Source organism: Candoia aspera, chromosome 4, assembly GCF_035149785.1.
Source record: "Candoia aspera isolate rCanAsp1 chromosome 4, rCanAsp1.hap2, whole genome shotgun sequence".
NCBI lineage: Eukaryota > Metazoa > Chordata > Lepidosauria > Squamata > Boidae > Candoia > Candoia aspera.
In genome coordinates, this window is record NC_086156.1 from 77,447,452 (window position 1) to 77,461,429 (window position 13,978).

Below are 13,978 nucleotides of genomic sequence, written 5' to 3' on the forward strand. Positions count from 1 at the left end.
GATTAATATTAAATATAGATGAAGTCCAAGCACTTACATCGTAGTAGTAAACATTAGAAACAAAAGTTTCAGAATCTTGGGGTGAAATAAATCTGTAACATGGGATGTGTTTACCCCTAACTAACTAGATGGAAATAGTCTGACAACCAGCTGAATCTGAGCAGTAAAGTTATTTACTTCCCTGCTGCTCACACTGCTACAGATAAATCGACGCAGCTGGGGATAAATCCAATGTCAATCATTTGTTTTGTGTAAATTTAAGATGAAGTTACTGTCTTCCCTTCTCTTGCATTAAATAGGATAAGGAGAGCATCTCTTTAAAACATTCTAGGGGAAAATATGCTAAACTTTGGACATTTGAATAGCAATCTCAGTTGGTAAAGGTTCCCATTTAGTTGTGTCCGACACTAGGGGGCAGTGCTCATCTCCGTTTCATGGCCGAAGAGCCAGCATTGTCCGAAGACACTTCCGCGGTCATGTGGCCAGCATGACAGTCATGGAACGCTGTTACCTTCCCGCCGAAGCGGTACCTATTTATCTACTCGCATTTACAGGTAGACCCAGCAGTTATGAGTTTGCCCGCAATGGCTGTAATAATAAACTTCTTGTGTTACACAGTCTGATAAGTTAAATAATCTGGAAGCCTTTTTATTTCAGAATCCAAGGGTGGCAGCAGCTATAATTCTGGTACATCTCCCCTTCCACCAAAGGTGGGCCTTTTCCAAGGTGGTATCCCCAAGCTACGACCCATGGGAGTAAAAGAAAGTTCAGGTGATTTGATTTAAAATACCTTTCTTTTAGATGTTTTAAAACATGATTTGAAATGTCAAGCCTGAGGCCTTGCAACTTCACTTTTAATAGCATCTAAGTAGAATGAGAATGGAAATCATATATTCTCCTTCTCTTTGGTCTTTGTATGTATTACTGGTATACTTCAAGGACTGCTTGCTTTCATATGAACCTACCTAAGCCCTTACATTTGGCAGAAAGAACACTAGGAACGTTTTAGCCAAATCTGGAGATGACCATGATAAGACTTTTCCAGTGATGGATCCTAGTGTCTAGAGGGCCTTCTCAAAGTACTGTAGATGTACTTAAACCTAAAAGGATGTGTTTCTGGCAGACAGGAAGACACAGTAATTAGGGAAAGCAACACATTAGAAAGCTGAGAAGGCAACTGGGAAGAAAATTACAGTAGTATGGGTGAGAACTAAATATTTGAGGAAGTTGGATGAGTGAAGACTATAAATGATAGAAGGGAGGATCTCTCAATGCTTGAGGTCAAGAGGAATAGTATACTGTTAATACTGGGGAGAATGAGAATTGAAAGACTATAGTTCAAGACCTTTAGAAATTGTAGAGTCATGGCTGGTTCAGCAGAATTTCAAAATGCATGCTGTAAATCAATCATCCAGACTTTTAGTCCACTGTAGCCAGAATAAACTGGGGGTTCAGAAGTCATTATTTCCCTTGCTGTGCCCTACCTATGTCCTTCATTTGATTCTGTATTCCTTTCACTTCCTGTTGAAAATAATTAAGTGTAGGCATTTAAAATCAGCTAGCTATCTGCAGTTAGGAATATATACCACCCACTGGCTACAATCTTTGTTCAAACAGATCTGTCAGTTTTATTAAATTGGATGGTAATTTTTACCACTGAGCTGTACCCTTTTAAGAGATATTGCGACTTTTGTCACATCAGAGTTGTTAGATATCCATATAGAGTTGACCCACTTAGCTGATCTAAAAAGTAATTTTATATGCCATTCTTAAATTTTCCAGACAGCTCCTCTGGGAAGCTGCTACACCAGGGTCCTGGGTGTAGATCAGCTGCACCACGGCCTCCTGTGTGTGCTACTGGCATCCGACCTCAAGATGACACTGAAAACAGCCGAGCTTCTCCTCCAGAGCTTCCACGCATGCAGAGACCTTCATTGCCAGATCTTTCACGGCCAAACAGTGCCAGTGGCACTGGTATGAAACACAGCTCTTCAGCCCCGCCACCACCACCTCCCGGACGGCGAGCCAATGCACTTCTTGCCCCACATTCTATGCATAATAGCAAAGCACCTTCCTACAACCGTGAGAAGCCATTGCCACCAACTCCAGGACAAAGGCTTCCAGGAAATCGTGATGGACCGCCAGCTCCTCCGCCCATCAAGCCACCTCCATCCCCAGTAAATATCCGGTCAGGACCAAGTAGTCAGAGCCAATCCTTGGCACCCCCTCCCCCTCCTTACCGGCAGCCACCTGGTGTCCCTAATGGCCCTGCCAGCCCTATCAATGAATCTGCTCCTGAGCTTCCACAGAGACACAATTCCTTACATAGAAAGACACCAGGACCTGGAAGGGGTATGGCCCCTCCCCCTCCCCCTTCAGCATCTCCTTCCTTACAGAGCAATCGGCCCCCACCTCCTGCCCGTGATCCTCCAAGCCGAGGTGCAGGTAAGACATTTTTACAGCCCCTGTTCAGCTTAAAAATAGGTTGTGGAATTGATAACAGTCAACACTTAATGTCTGAAAACAGAAATGCTAGTGCTCAAAAATGCCTCAAAGCTACTGCATGTCTTCTGATTTGGGATATATAGAGATAGATTTACAGAAGATTGTGAATGCCTGGTTTCATGGGATATAGCCACTGACAAAGAGAAGTTCCCTGTAGCAGATAGTATGCAGAAAAAGAATGCTTGTTTTAGAATAAGGATTAAAACTAGAAAATATCTGCAAATGATTTTGGACATTTAAAAGTACTATATCAAAGTTTAAGGGCAAGTTTAGGAATTTGAGTTGTACCTATTCTTAAAAGTCTTTGATCTGGTATTTCTGAAAAATTCCTATTTACAATGCTAGAATTTAAAGACTTCAATGTGGGCCATGAGTCAGGAAACTCCTCGTCCATTATGAATACTCAGACAAGCCACAGTCACCTTCAGGCTCTTCATCTTCAGTATTGGTCTAAATTTGGTTTCCCTCAGGGAGACAGTGAGCATTTTAGAGATGAATATTGAACACTTGATAGCGATTTCATAAATGCTTGGTGTAATCATATGGCTGATGTAGCTTTCAGGAATTATTCAAATGCTTTAACTGTGAAGATACCAACCACTGAGTATCAGGCTTATGCATGGAGGATGCTGCTTTCCTTGAAAAATTGGACTAGTTGCATTTCAAGGAGGTAGGGGGGCAGTCTTTTCCACCAAGCCTCTTTAAACTAGGATTGGATTTTTCATGTTGTGAGAATGGTGTTCCTTGCAGGCCTCCCAAAATGGGGAATCCAGTATGAGGCATGTCATCAATCTGATTAATTTAAAACAGAAACAACTGTAAACTTGGCAGAAGCTTAGACCTGCCAAGATCAATAAAATGTACTGAAATGTTCCCAAATTTTATGTGACTAGTTTAGAAACAATCTGACACACTTAGTGTCAGGCACTGTATGTTACTTGTCGTGGTGCAAAACAAGGTTTACTTTAAGCTAGAATGGTCATATGATCAACTAGTTTTGTGCCCTAATCATGCTTCATTTCTGAAATGAAATGAAAGATTTCAGAAATGTACAGTTGCAAATCTTTTAGAAATAAATGACAGAGACACAAATTTGGTGATTGTAATGTAAGTGTTTTTATAACAGCATTGTGTGCCTTGTAGAGCTATATAATTCTCTGGATTTGATTCCAAAAAGGTGCTTTGGAATATATATTCCCTAATGGAATATATATATTCCCTGTTTACATTTCTTTGAAGAAGCAACATATTTTCCTGGAATTGTGAAGCAGGTGTAAACAGTAATCAGCTGATTCCAGGAAAAGACACAGCTGCTTTAAAGGATAGTAGAATAGTGATATATTCGTGCTCTGTAGCTCTGTTATTTATTTCTGAAATGCTGCATAGCCCCAGTCACAGCACTCCTCAAATGTTCTGTAATCTTATTCTCTCAGGATTAAAGTCAAATTCATGAATTGCCCCAGTATTGTGGATACAAACTTCTGTAGCTCATGTAAAGCAAGGCAAGGCTCTTAAAGGCATGCAGGGTGAATGATGTAAGGTATGACTGGGAAACCAATTGCCACTGCAGTTGTGCACATCATATATTTTTGACTATCTAAAAATCTGTTGATGGGATTGGGCTGCATCTGCTAAATTTAGGTACAATAGTTTGTGTATCACCATAAACCATGATGTGGCTTGTTTGATTTCAGCTTAGCATAATGTGTGAACTCATGTTTATAAACCATGGATTATGCCTTAGTGTTTGTACCTGGCCATTATGGCTTAATAAATATGGCTAAAATAACCATGACTTAGCAGTGTAGTCCATGTCTTTACTGACCTGAAGAATTTCTGTTTAGCTCCACCACCACCACCTCCACCCATGATCCGAAATGGTGGAAGAGATGCACCTCCACCACCTCCACCCTACAGAGTACATGGGTCTTCAGATCCCATGAACCGTGGGAAACCGCCCCCTCCACCTACCAGAACACCAGTCGGACCACCTCCTCCTCCCCCACCAATGAGAAATGGACATCGGGACTCCATTTCTACTGTTAGGTCTTTCTTGGGTGAGTAAAAGGAACCGGTTGTTGCCTTAGTGAGGTCTTTGACTTTTAAATTGAGTAGGCAAGTTTTCAGGATTCTAGCCTGCCCAGAAGGGAATGGCCGTTACTAGTTTTCTTTGTTCAATTCTGGAGACTATAAAAATATTGAGATTATAGTCAGGAGGAATTTTTCTCTTTGAGGATATAGTGTAAAATCCAAACTCTAGTATTCAATATTAGAAGCCATCTATAAACATTCTTGCCTTAAATATTGGCATCAAATTATATACATTTGATGCTTGAAATTAATCTGTTTGTGCCAGTGGACCTACCACATTTAATTACAGCAAAATAGAAAAGTTGAACACATGCCAGATCTGCAAGAAAGATAAAGAAGTTTTAAAAAGTTGAGTGTTCATATTCTAATACTCTGTGGGATTCATATAGAACTGGTTCATTTTAAATGTGTCATTTCGCTTTCAATATTCAGATCAAAAACTGCTTGGAAAAGCAAAGAAACATGTGTATTTTACGTAAATACGCTGTGTTGCATTTCCAAATGGCCGTAGTTTCTTTAGGTGTCAGATGACTCTGGCTTCTTGTTGAATTGTGTCCCAAATCTGTTATCTTAGGAGGTCTAACTGTACCTCATGATGTTGTTTAAATGGCCATTTTCATCTTGCACAAGATTCTCACAAAGCCTTCATGATTAAAAACAGCAGGATGATTATGAAACTTTTTGATGGATTGGGTGTGACCTTCAGCCTTGTCTACCAAATTGTTTACCACTCTGGTTTCTTTCGTCTTTTTTTCATCTTCTGCAGATGACTTTGAATCCAAGTACTCTTTTCATCCAGTTGAAGATTTCCCAGCTCCAGAAGAATTCAAGTACTTCCAGAGAATTTATCCCAGCAAAACTAACAGAGGTAAGTGCTAATTTGTGGAGCAGTATTTTTCAGCCCACAATTTGCGAACTGGCAGGCTTGACAGGTGATTTAAAGACAATCCACAGAGCCAAAAATGCTGCTCACCAACAGTATGAGTAAGATTGTATTTATTATTAATTTACTTCTACAACAGTCCTGTTTGAAGTTATGATGGCACTGAATGAGGGGTACTTATGACAGGTCCTGGTAGTTGCGGCCATCGCAGAGTTCCACAGTCACATGATCGCCATTTGCAGCCTTTGCTGCTGGCTTCCGACAAGCAAAGTCAATGGGGAAGCTGGCAGGAGGTCGCAAATTGATCACATGACCATGAGATGCTGTGACCATCCAGGATTTGCCTAACAATGGCAACTGGGAACTGCCGGAACTGCCATCATAAGTCGGCATGGTCACGTGACATTGTGCCTTACAGCCCCGTCACTTAGGGATGGAGTTCCCAGTCCCAATTACCGTTGGTAAGTGAGGACTACCTGTATTTTTTGGCTTTTCCAAATTATGCAAATTGTTCAGCGTTATATAAGTTACGCCTACAGTTCCCAAACTGTGCTGTGGTGCCACAGTGAATTCACAGGAATGCAATGGCATTTTAAAAAATTCTGAAACACAGCTGTTAATTATTTCTTTTAGCCTAGGGGTGCCATGAAAGAATCGCTGAGACATTAAGGGTGCAATGAACCAAGAAAGTTTGGGAACCACTGAGCTATGCATTTGGATTTTGATTTTTCACAAGGAAAGAGGGAAAGACGTTAGAAACCTAGAAAGATACAGAAGTAGCAGAAACAGAATAGGCAGTAGGGATGACACAGGAGCCCATACTTTTACATGATGAAAAATTTGTAGGAGAAGGGTGTGTCATATGTTACTAAGGCAGGTATTTAGTTTTTTTTTAAATTGGCAACAAATACTTTGGGAATAATAATAGGGCTTTCATTTCTTTCAAAATATCTATAGTAAGTTTTTTAGGATGATAATACCCATGTAAAATCTTTATGTTCTATTTTGCTTTTGGGTCATGGTCCCTGTAGAAGGAGGCACTTGGTTGTATAACACCCATATATTAATAACCTCTCTTATCTTTTCAGCTACTCGTGGGGCCCCTCCTCTGCCTCCCATTCCTAGGTGAAAAACGGCAATTGAGCATTTTTGTTTAGCACCAAAACAAACGGACTTGTTCTCAAATTCTATCCCCATCCCCCAAAAACATTCCTCAGAAATCTGCATGAAAAAGACATTCCTGCTGTTTTTTTTTCTGTTGCAAGAGAAAAATTACTCAATGGATGAATTACTCAGCTCCATCTATGCATTTCACTCCCTGACTTTAAAAAGCATCTGTTGGCATAGTTGGGTGAGAACGCTCCTGCAGATCAATGCTAATTTCCTACCTTTCTCCTATCTTTGCTATGGAGGGGGAATCCTCAGTTCATAAATGCTACAGTTCAAGAACAAGGGAAGAGTGAATATTTCCCAGAAAAGAAAACCAAACAGAACAATTTTGGAACTGTGGGCCAGGTTAAAGCAATTGTTTGTAGATGCTTGCTTATCATAGGGAAGGAAATGGTCACGAATTGTATGGAATAGGGAAAACGCATTCTTTTTTAAAGGGGAGTGCCATTAAAAGAATTGAAATTGCTGTTTCACTTTTGAATGCAGGTACTATATATTCATTTGTTAAACTTTGTAACTTAAAGCAGGAAGGGAAAGATGAACTGAATGGCATGCCTTAAAGTCAGTTTTAAAAATGGGGAAAGTTGCATAAATATAGCAGTATCTGTAGAGCAGTGTTTCTCAACCTTGGCAACTTTAAGATGTGTGGACTTCAACTCCCAGAATTCTCCAGCCAGCCATGCTGGCTGGGAAATTCTGGGAGTTGAAGTCCACACATCTTAAGTTGCCACGGTTGAGAAACACTACTATAGAGGCATGCACGGGCACGCACACACACAAAGTGAGTACAGCAGTTACTGTGCTATCTTTTGGCAGTGTTCTTGTCCTGCAGATCTGGAACCGTAATCTCTCTGAATGTCAGTTGCTCCAAAAGATAGCTGGCATCCTAAATGAAGCTGCTCCAAGTGGGATTGTGTTTCTACAGAGTAAAAGATACCATTGTAGATATGAACAGACTATGTAGTCTAGCAGCCATCACTGATAGCTGTGTTGTGTGTGTGTGTGTGTGGGTGTGTTTTAAGGCAGTAGCAGCCACTGAAAGTGAAAAAAGGAGTGATGTGCTGGCAAACACTGGAGGTAAAGAACTAATTTAGCAAGCTACTGGATAAATGTAGCAATACAGTGCTGGCCATAGGTAATATACTGAGGATGCTGCATCAGTGTAGGGCAAAATTAACATTATGTTCCAACTTGTTAGACGAATTCCTGATGCTTCAGAAGATCCATCTTACTGCTCTCATTAACCAAAATGCACAGCTTCATCTTCTTATCCTATGAATATCTTTCAGGCAAAACCTGTCTTTAGAATTTAACCATCTAATGCTGAGGGGGTGGCTAAAGAGTGAAAAGTATATATTTTTTTTTTTTTGCTGAGAGGTGGATGGGACCTGGTTACTGCCTACCCCAAGAAGAGTATCACTGACTGGCTGAAGGTCCCCTTGGCAGATATTCTGGTCTAGTAACAGGGCATGCACCCTTGATGGCAGACTCTCAGTTACAGTTTTTAAACGATACATCATTTTGTTCTAGCTCAAAGCTGACCTTTAGTGGCTAGTAACCCACTCCAACAAAATAACTTTGAAAGTGAGAGAAACTGGTGAAATCTCATGTTTTATTTTTGCTGGTTGTACCCAATTGACAATGTTTTCTGTGGTTCTTGCACAGACATTTTCATGAGGTGGAGGGATGTCAGTTATGTTTGTGACTTTTGGGATGCTTGTTAGGTTCTTTGCCATAGTGCCCCTAATCCCATTTGGGTCTCTTGGTGGTGTCATGGGAAATTTGATAGTGCAGGCCTCGTCTTTGAGATCAAGGGAGGCATTTACATTTGGCATTTCCCAGTACCAGAAAAAGACCAGATATAGATTGCACACACGTTTCTCAATGGAGTAGTTTACACTGCTGAAAAGTCCCCTATGGGGATGCATGTCTCTCTTTCTTTGCATGTAAATCTGGAAAGCAGTCCTAGGCTGATTCCAGCAGTAGAAATGCCCGGTTCTGTACTAGACACCATTAAGCAGACTCTGGAGCAGAAGCAAATTCTTCCACTCCTTTTATCCCATGCTCTGCAGGTGGTTGTAACATCAAGCCTAGATTGCTGATTGGTGTTTTGCCTTACACAGTACTTCTGTTATGTGATTGGTACCAGACTTATTATAATTATTGTGTATATTTACTCTTAAATAATGTGGAGTCAGGAAATTTGTGTTATAATGATAAATATTGATCTATTTTGTATGTTGTAAAAAGTTTGTAGGCTTGCTAGCCATACACTACCGAAGTTCCTTCACCACCTACTTACTTTTTTTTTCCTTAACGATGATGGAAATTTGTCTGCTTTTAAGTTAATGACTGGGCAGTCTCTCATGTTGAGGGACTAATGCTTGGTCAGAGGAATTTCTTTTTTTCTTCTGGAAGAAAATTAAATCTTATCCAGCATAACACGCTGGGAAGAGAAGTTAAATGCACTGTGCATTTTGGGGAGGGGTGTTAATTTTTTTAAAATATTATGTTCTCTATAATATTGGCTTCCAGTAAGTATATCGTTTGGGAAGCACTGTGAAGGGGGTTCTTAAGCTTGAAATGGCAGTCAAATGAAAACTGAATAAAAGAGGCACATGGGTTATACTTGCATGTTTTGGGCCAAAGCGTTACTTTATTTCTTCTTGTTGCCTCTTGCCCCACCACCCCAGGCCAAGCTTATTTGGGGTTTTATTAGGTGAGTGGACAAGATGTATTTGCTTTTCCTTACTAACCAAGAGTTTTATACAAGGAGAATTTAGCACATACATTTTCATACACATTCCAAATAATTCAGAGAAACCATACATTTGCAGCTAGCGCTACCAAGATAAGCATCTTAATTCTCATCAGTTTCGCCAGCCTAATGCCCTCCATTTGTATTGCCTTGCAATGTCCAACATTTCTAGCTGAGGTAAATAATTATGTTGGTTAAAAGTGATGGCAAATGTAGTCTGTCATCTGTGAGATCCAGCTTAGGGGAGGCTGCCTTAGGTTGACTTTAAACTTACACTGACTGCTCAGAAAATCTCCTTTTTGTATCTGGAAAACAAAATTTGTAGCCTGTCACTAAGTCTTCATCCCAGTCTTCTTTCTGACTTGCTATTTTTAGTGCAAATTAAAGTAGAATGTTGGAAAATGTTTCACACTCTCTCCCTGCCTCCATTTTTAAGGATGGTATAGGATGAAGGGTATACTTTTATTCTTCACAGTGTATCTGACCTTTTCTCAAGGTCTGAAGTGATCAAAATATCAGTTTAGTAATATCTAACTTCTTTAGCTGACCCGAGAGTTTTTTTTTAAGTCTTATCTGTCTGGTTTCCTGAGACAGTTCTACAATTTTATATTGTATATCAACAAATATGCCCATGCAATGAAGATTCAGGAACCTCTAGATGTACAAGAGATACACAGTGCTGCTGTGAAGGCTAATTGCACATACCAGACACAAAATCAGAGGAACAGCTGCAAAGAACTGTGTGCCATACTACCATGTAACTATGATAGAAATAGGACAATTCCTATTAAAATTGGGCTGAGTAAGTGTTTTGGTGGTTTAGGGAAAGACCTTTGTAGCTTAGCTCTCCCCATGATTAGCAGATTTAATGTAGATTTTACGCAGCCCTTCTCCACGTTGAAATATATCAATCTTCCATTGCAACTGCACAAGTATGCCAGGGGAAAGGCTATTATGAAGGGTGTAATGTTTCTATTTTTTAACAGCAAATGCTTCAAGCTTCATTCATGGTGCCTTATCCTTAAGTGGCTCCCAATGGAGTTTTGTGTCTGTGTGCACGCACACAAATGTGTATCTTGCAAGCTTCATGCACTCTTTATCCTCTCAGTGTCTTTTCTCAGCAGTTCCATTTCTGTTAACTGAAGAAACACTACTGAGAGCTACTTCCTGTAGTTTCAAGAACCAGAATTTGAGTCTCTTGCACTGCTGCTTTTGTTTCAGATCTGATATTTCCTTGTACCAGAAAACTTCCTTTTGGGGGTTTTCCTTTGCAAGTGTTTCAAATAAATTTATTTAGGTTGTTGGCAGTGGAAGAATTTTTGAATCCATTGCAGGGGCATTTGTGGATTTATGTTAAAGAAAAAAAAGAATTCTTAATGGGACTTGCATGTAAAATTCTTTCATAATTTTATTGCCCTGATATAAATAACTGTGAGAACTCTCTTGATGTGGCATTAAGAGGAGTTTGTTTTTTAAATCATTTTAATAATTTTGGCATTAAAACAGTCAAATGCTTCATGTATACTTAAATTCCACAGACTGTGAGCTATCATACGTATACTGTAGATCATTTTCTTACATTTTTAAAAATATAAACAGCTCATTTTTTACAGATCTTTCCTAGTGGCATCTTTAAAGAACCACTGCCTCCCAGTTTTCTTTTTCATTTGCAGGGGACAGTAGTTACTGTATCAGTCAACAGGAGGGATGGCTGTACAACTTCCTCACAAAGGTAGAAGTCATTATGCATTTGGGCAAATGCATAATGCTTCCAGGACAGCACAGTGTCCTGCCAATTATACAGCTCTGAGTGGGAAGATCATTCCCTTTTCCTCTTCAATATGTACCATTAATCAATATCTAGTTTTGTTTTAACATGTAGATCAATCATGTTCACCACAGTTGAGATGAGAATAGCCTGTGAAGATAGCATATGCTGAAAGATTGGTTTCAGGGGAGGAGAAAGAACATTATTTTTATTCCCTACTGACTATGTTTGATAGTGCCTCCTCTTTTAATATTTCACTACTTCACAAGACACTGTATCTGACCCACAGGAAGTGGTGCTGTCTCTACTAAAATTGTAGTTGCATCAACTGATGCAGAAGTGAGTCTGTGTCCATGAGCTAATAAATTAATCAAATACAAATACTGTTTCCACAATTTGTTCTCTGTTGAAGTACATATCACTGATGTCTAGCACTGAATATGTCTAATATTTTTATTTATATTCCTTTATATAGGCTCAAGGTTACTTGAAATTTCACAAATCAGTTCATAAGAAATTCACACAACCTGTATTTGGAGTTTTAAGGAAACAAAGGAGAGCAAACTAAGGATTACCTTTGCGTTGATAATTTCTATTTTAACCCTATTCTACAGTACAATTCCTGCTATAATATACTTTATTTTATTTTCATTTGTTTTTCCTTATTGAATTGTCAAATGCAGGTAGACCATAGGGTCCCCCCCCTTTTTTTTTGAAGAAAGAATTTGCTGAGAGATAACTTTCTTTATTGTTCAGGTAGTCCTCTGTTAACTATTGCCTCATTCAGCGACCATTTGAACTTACGATGGTGCTGAAAAAATAGATTTATGACAGGTCCTCAAACTTATGGCCATCAAAGCATCCCTCAGTCACATGATCGCCATTTGCAACCTTCACAGCTGGCTTCTGCCAAGTAAAGTCAATGGGAAGCTGGCAGAAGTGGCAAGTTGCAGTCATGTGACATCGCATTTAATCACCATGGGTGATTCGCTTAATGACCAGAGTGGAACTGATGTAAATCGGGTGCAGTCATGTGATGTTTCACTTAACGGCCATATTGTTTAGTGATGGTTGTCAGTTCCAACTGCCATCATTACATGAGGACTACCTGTATATGAATTTTCTAACAGTACCCCCCCTTTTTTTTTCCTGGAGTGTTTTGATACAACTGGAAGAGAATGACTTTTTTTTAAAAACGCTGTTCGTTTCCTATCAAACTTTGACAGGTATTGTGATTAAAATATTTAGCACTTGCTACAGATTCTATATAGCCTGTAGAACTCTGATGTACCAGAAATCAGGCAATTGGTGAAACCGAAGTACATGCTGTCCAAGGACATTAAGTATTTCACACAATACATTTGCAAGGTTATAAAGGCTGAGAAGTACTGTAAACAGACATGCCAGCCAAGAACTATAAGCCTTAAAAACTCATGTGTCACCAATTTGGTTCTCCCCAGAAGCTTTGGACTACAACTGTCATAAATAAATAAAAAATTAGCCTGTTTGCTGTGCCTATGGTATGGAAATTGTACTTGTAAACACCTGGAAAGCATCGTCTTTGCAATTGCTACAACTTTAATGTTCATCTTAAAGTGGAAACGCTCAATAGTTTTCGCAGCCTTCCACGTGTTTGGACTGCAACTTAAGAATTCTCAACCCGCAAAAACACCTCTGCTCCCGTGGCTCGTATGAGTGTTCTCCTTCCCGCTGAAAAAAATACGCTGTGCACGCTCCTCAGGCTACGTATCGAAGCGGGTTCCCTTTCGTTTTGAAGCAAAGTTCGATGGGAATCGTAGTTCTCCTTGCTAAGGAGGGCAAGTTTTGCGTTCAGTCCAAGGCTGCTCGCTTCTGCTCCTTTAAGCACGTAAAGAACAACTACCTTAACTGGGAAAGCAGATCCTCCCTGGGAGGCTGCGCTGAATTTTTCTATGGGAAGGAAGGGAGGGGGGACACAAGTTGAGCGACTGGAGGGCGAGAACGGCGCAGAGTGGACGGGGCAATGGAAATGTCGTGCGCTTGGCGCGAAGATTGGCGATTGGTTGGCAAGGGACGGCGCGCGCGGAAGAACCAATGGGTGGGATCGGCCGACTGGCGCGCGCGCGGAGAAATTCTGCCGGTCAGTCGGGAAGAGGTGAGGGATCGGTGAAGGTGTTCCGGTTTCCTAACTCCAAGCCTTCCAAGGACTCGGTTTGTGGTGGGTGCTGGATCTGGGGGCAGGTCAGGAAAGGGCGATGCAGCGATTGAGGAGGGGGACTTTTATATGCGGGAGAGTCAGCTTTCCGGCGCAAGACTTCAAGCCAGAACGCGCTGCCAGCGTCCCCCCGCCCGATATACTGGACTGTAGTCCCCCTTTCCTACTAGCAAGTTTTTTGAATACTGTGGGGGGGAATAATCCTGTCAGAAAAGGTAGTAGGTGTGGTAGGATTTGAAGGCACAAAGTTGGAGAAGGTCGCACTCCTTAAGGAGCCCGCGCCCTTGAAGCCGATACCTTTCTCGGTAAGCGCGTGGCATGTCTGCGCTCCCCTCCTTCCGTTCCGTCCAGGTGGCAAAGATTTAGAAAGGGCGATCCAGAATACAATATCAAGGTGTAGGACGAGGCTGGTTGCCGTCCCCGTTCCGCAACTACTTCTATCAAAAGTTGGAAGATCTGGTGTCAGCCTTACTCAGCTAGAGGGCCTCTGGGCGTGTTGCAACATCCAAAGGAAAGGCCATGTTGGCTATAGATATAGAGGGGGGTTATAAGCCAATGATCTGGAGCAACACAAGTTTTAAAACTGTCCAATAGCCAAAGCTCTCTGGA

General features: G+C 40.7%; 2 protein-coding genes across 4 annotated transcripts in view; both read left to right on the top strand.

The window, feature by feature from the left end:
* WIPF2 (WAS/WASL interacting protein family member 2) overlaps positions 1-7,130 on the top strand; it is a 28,835-nt gene extending 21,705 nt beyond the window's left edge. For 2 of the 3 annotated variants that reach the window (XM_063300676.1, XM_063300677.1), the window contains exons 4-8: positions 658-771; positions 1,783-2,445; positions 4,350-4,562; positions 5,363-5,464; positions 6,568-7,130. In XM_063300676.1, coding sequence (XP_063156746.1) covers positions 658-771; positions 1,783-2,445; positions 4,350-4,562; positions 5,363-5,464; positions 6,568-6,608 — 1,133 coding nt within the window. In that variant the 3' untranslated portion in view covers positions 6,609-7,130. The remainder of the gene's footprint in view (positions 1-657; positions 772-1,782; positions 2,446-4,349; positions 4,563-5,362; positions 5,465-6,567) is intronic. The other variant, XM_063300678.1, reaches the window with a different exon arrangement.
* Positions 1-13,978, top strand: part of CASC3 (CASC3 exon junction complex subunit) — a 437,671-nt gene that overhangs the window by 161,817 nt on the left and 261,876 nt on the right. The window lies entirely within an intron of this gene.